The 2,500-nt window shown below is 45.9% G+C and overlaps 1 protein-coding gene across 4 annotated transcripts in view; it reads right to left on the reverse strand.

Annotated features, from left to right (window-relative positions):
* Window positions 1-2,500, reverse strand: part of atp8b5b (ATPase phospholipid transporting 8B5b) — a 23,626-nt gene that overhangs the window by 6,837 nt on the left and 14,289 nt on the right. For all 4 annotated transcript variants that reach the window (XM_062554151.1, XM_062554155.1, XM_062554152.1 and 1 more), the window contains exons 19-22: window positions 1,763-1,874; window positions 1,085-1,190; window positions 500-641; window positions 1-166 (exon numbers count right to left, since the gene is read on the reverse strand). The exon at window positions 1-166 is cut by the window's left edge and continues 18 nt beyond it. In XM_062554151.1, the coding sequence (XP_062410135.1) occupies window positions 1-166; window positions 500-641; window positions 1,085-1,190; window positions 1,763-1,874 (526 nt within the window). The remainder of the gene's footprint in view (window positions 167-499; window positions 642-1,084; window positions 1,191-1,762; window positions 1,875-2,500) is intronic.

The raw sequence follows: 2,500 nt of genomic DNA on the forward strand, positions 1-2,500 counted from the left end.
CGTTGGCTCCGTCTCCGATGGCCAGCGTCACGGCCTTCTTGTGCTTCTTGACCAGCTCCACCACCTGGGCCTTCTGCAGGGGCGTGACCCGGCAGCAGATCACCGCCGTGCACATGCACGCCGTCCGGAGCAGCTCCAGCTGCAGGTCCTTCTGCAGGGCATAGGCCTGAGGACACACACACACATGTGCATACACACACACACACACACACATACGTACACACACACAGAGGCACACACACACGCACAAACATGCACACACACACATGCATACAGTATGTTAACAAAAATTAACAATAAGGAGAAACAAAGGAATATCTAGAAGCCATCCATCAATGCATTCAAGCCATATTTGAACCCTAACTATAGTGCAGACAGTAACTATAGTGCAGACAGGCTCTAAATAAATATGCACAGTATATCTCCTCTTATGGTAAATATTATAGTATAATCTACCAAGCTACAGTAACAAGTTCACAAGTCCCCTCCTCCTACTCACCAGACTGTGTCCATTGATGACCAGGCCGTACTCGCCCTCCACTGTCTCATCCTCCACCACCTCCGTCTTTTTACCCAGAAAGCCACTCTTGTGCAGGGGTGGCTCATCTGGTGACTCTGGTTTCATCTTCTTCCTGGCAGATCTGTGAGTTTCCAGGGCAACCAGAGAGGGGTGTGATACAAGACTCAAAATAAGCACTCAAGATTGCTACATACTTTTTTAAAAGTTTCAAACAGTCGGGTTGAAAATTCTGGAATGACTTTACTTGAAGGTATCTACATAAGAGTGACATGACATGAACACATAGAGAGAGACAGGTACTGTATGTGAGTTATGTGCTACAGTAATTTGTGTTTATGTGTGTGTGTGTGAGTGTGTGTGTGTGTGGGTGTGTGTGTGTGCGTGTGTGTGTGTGTGTGTGTGTGTGTGTGTGTGTGTGTGTGTGTCCATCCATGTCTGTCTGTGTGTGTGTGTGTGTGTGTGTGTGTGTGTGTGTGTGTGTGTGTGTGTGTGTGTCCGTGTCTGTGCTTGTGTATGAGTGTGTGTGCATGTGTGTGTGTGTGAGTGAGAGTGTACAGTACGTACCGCAGCTCCTCTGCCACCTCCTCGGGTGTGTTTCCCGCCACGATGAAGACCTCTTTCATCTCGTCTCTCAGCATGTTACAGGAGTAGCCGATATTCTCAGCCGTCTCTGTGAGGGCAGAGTGCAGCACATGAAAACATGCACCTCACACTCTCAACACCATCATGTTTAAGGCGCACTGTGGCTGCTTGGAGGTACAGTATAGACTGTACTCAAAGGCTTGGCCATATATACTGTCGTCTCCTTCTAATATTGGGAATGACCATAAACAGTTTGTGAGGGACAAGTTTGGTTTGTTGAGTGAATGAGTGAGTGAGTTGAGTGAGTGAGTGAGTGAGTGAGTGAGTGAGTGAGTGAGTGAGTGAGTGAGTGAGTGAGTGAGTGAGTGAGTGAGTAAGTGAGTGAGTGATACTATTAGACTGATTGATATTACTGCAGAATTCACCAAATGTTGGAACGTGAGCTGGGATTAGACCATTGTAGTGTTGCCCTCCTGATGATGTGTTGTGTGCAATGATGTGCAATGGTAATCCAGCTCAGTGCGAGAGGAACCGCAGTTTATTCTGCAATGCTGGTGAATAGTCACTGATTTCTGACTGTGACTGTGACAAAGTGAGCGTATCATGTATGTGTGTGACGCTGCATGTGTGTGTGAGATGCCACGTGTGTGTGTTCCTCACCTTGTTTGTCTCCGGTCAGCACCCAGATCTTGATATCGGCCTTGGCGAGCTGCTCTATCGTCTGAGGGACGCCGTCCTGTAGCTTATCCTCTACTGCAGAGGATCCTAAAAGCTGCACACACACACGGACACACACACACACACACACACACACACACACACACACACACACACACACACACAAACAAATATACTTACAGTAATGTACATAAATAATGAATTTTACACATTAACTGTCTCATAACCATAAACACTTGCTATATTGCTGCTACTGTATACTGCACAAAAACAGAATACAAATCTCTTTTTCATATAGGACCGTAAGCTTTAGATTCTTTGGGGACAAAGGGACAACAACATATTGTCCTTATGACGGTTGTACTGTAAACATTTCTCTAATCCATTAGTCCTGGCTTAACTTGAAGAGTGTGTCATATGGCCTCCTCATGCACAGGGTCTTCCCTTTGGGAACAACACAGTCATAAACAGGCTGTTTACGTCCACATGGGACGTTGACCCACTTTGTGTGATGGGAGGTAATGTCAGTGGGGCTGCCTGCCCTGGACAAAAGTTAAATATGACTGAGACTTCATATACCATAAGCAATGCAGGATTACTGGCAGATTAAACATTTGATTGGTTCCCAGGCATCTCTTTTTTAAGCAGTCCTATTGGCTAGTGTGGTCTTTTGTTATCTACCAATGTTGCTGTTGTTGTTACCATAGATGCTGGAAAATA

Source organism: Sardina pilchardus, chromosome 14 (assembly GCF_963854185.1).
Source record: "Sardina pilchardus chromosome 14, fSarPil1.1, whole genome shotgun sequence".
NCBI lineage: Eukaryota > Metazoa > Chordata > Actinopteri > Clupeiformes > Clupeidae > Sardina > Sardina pilchardus.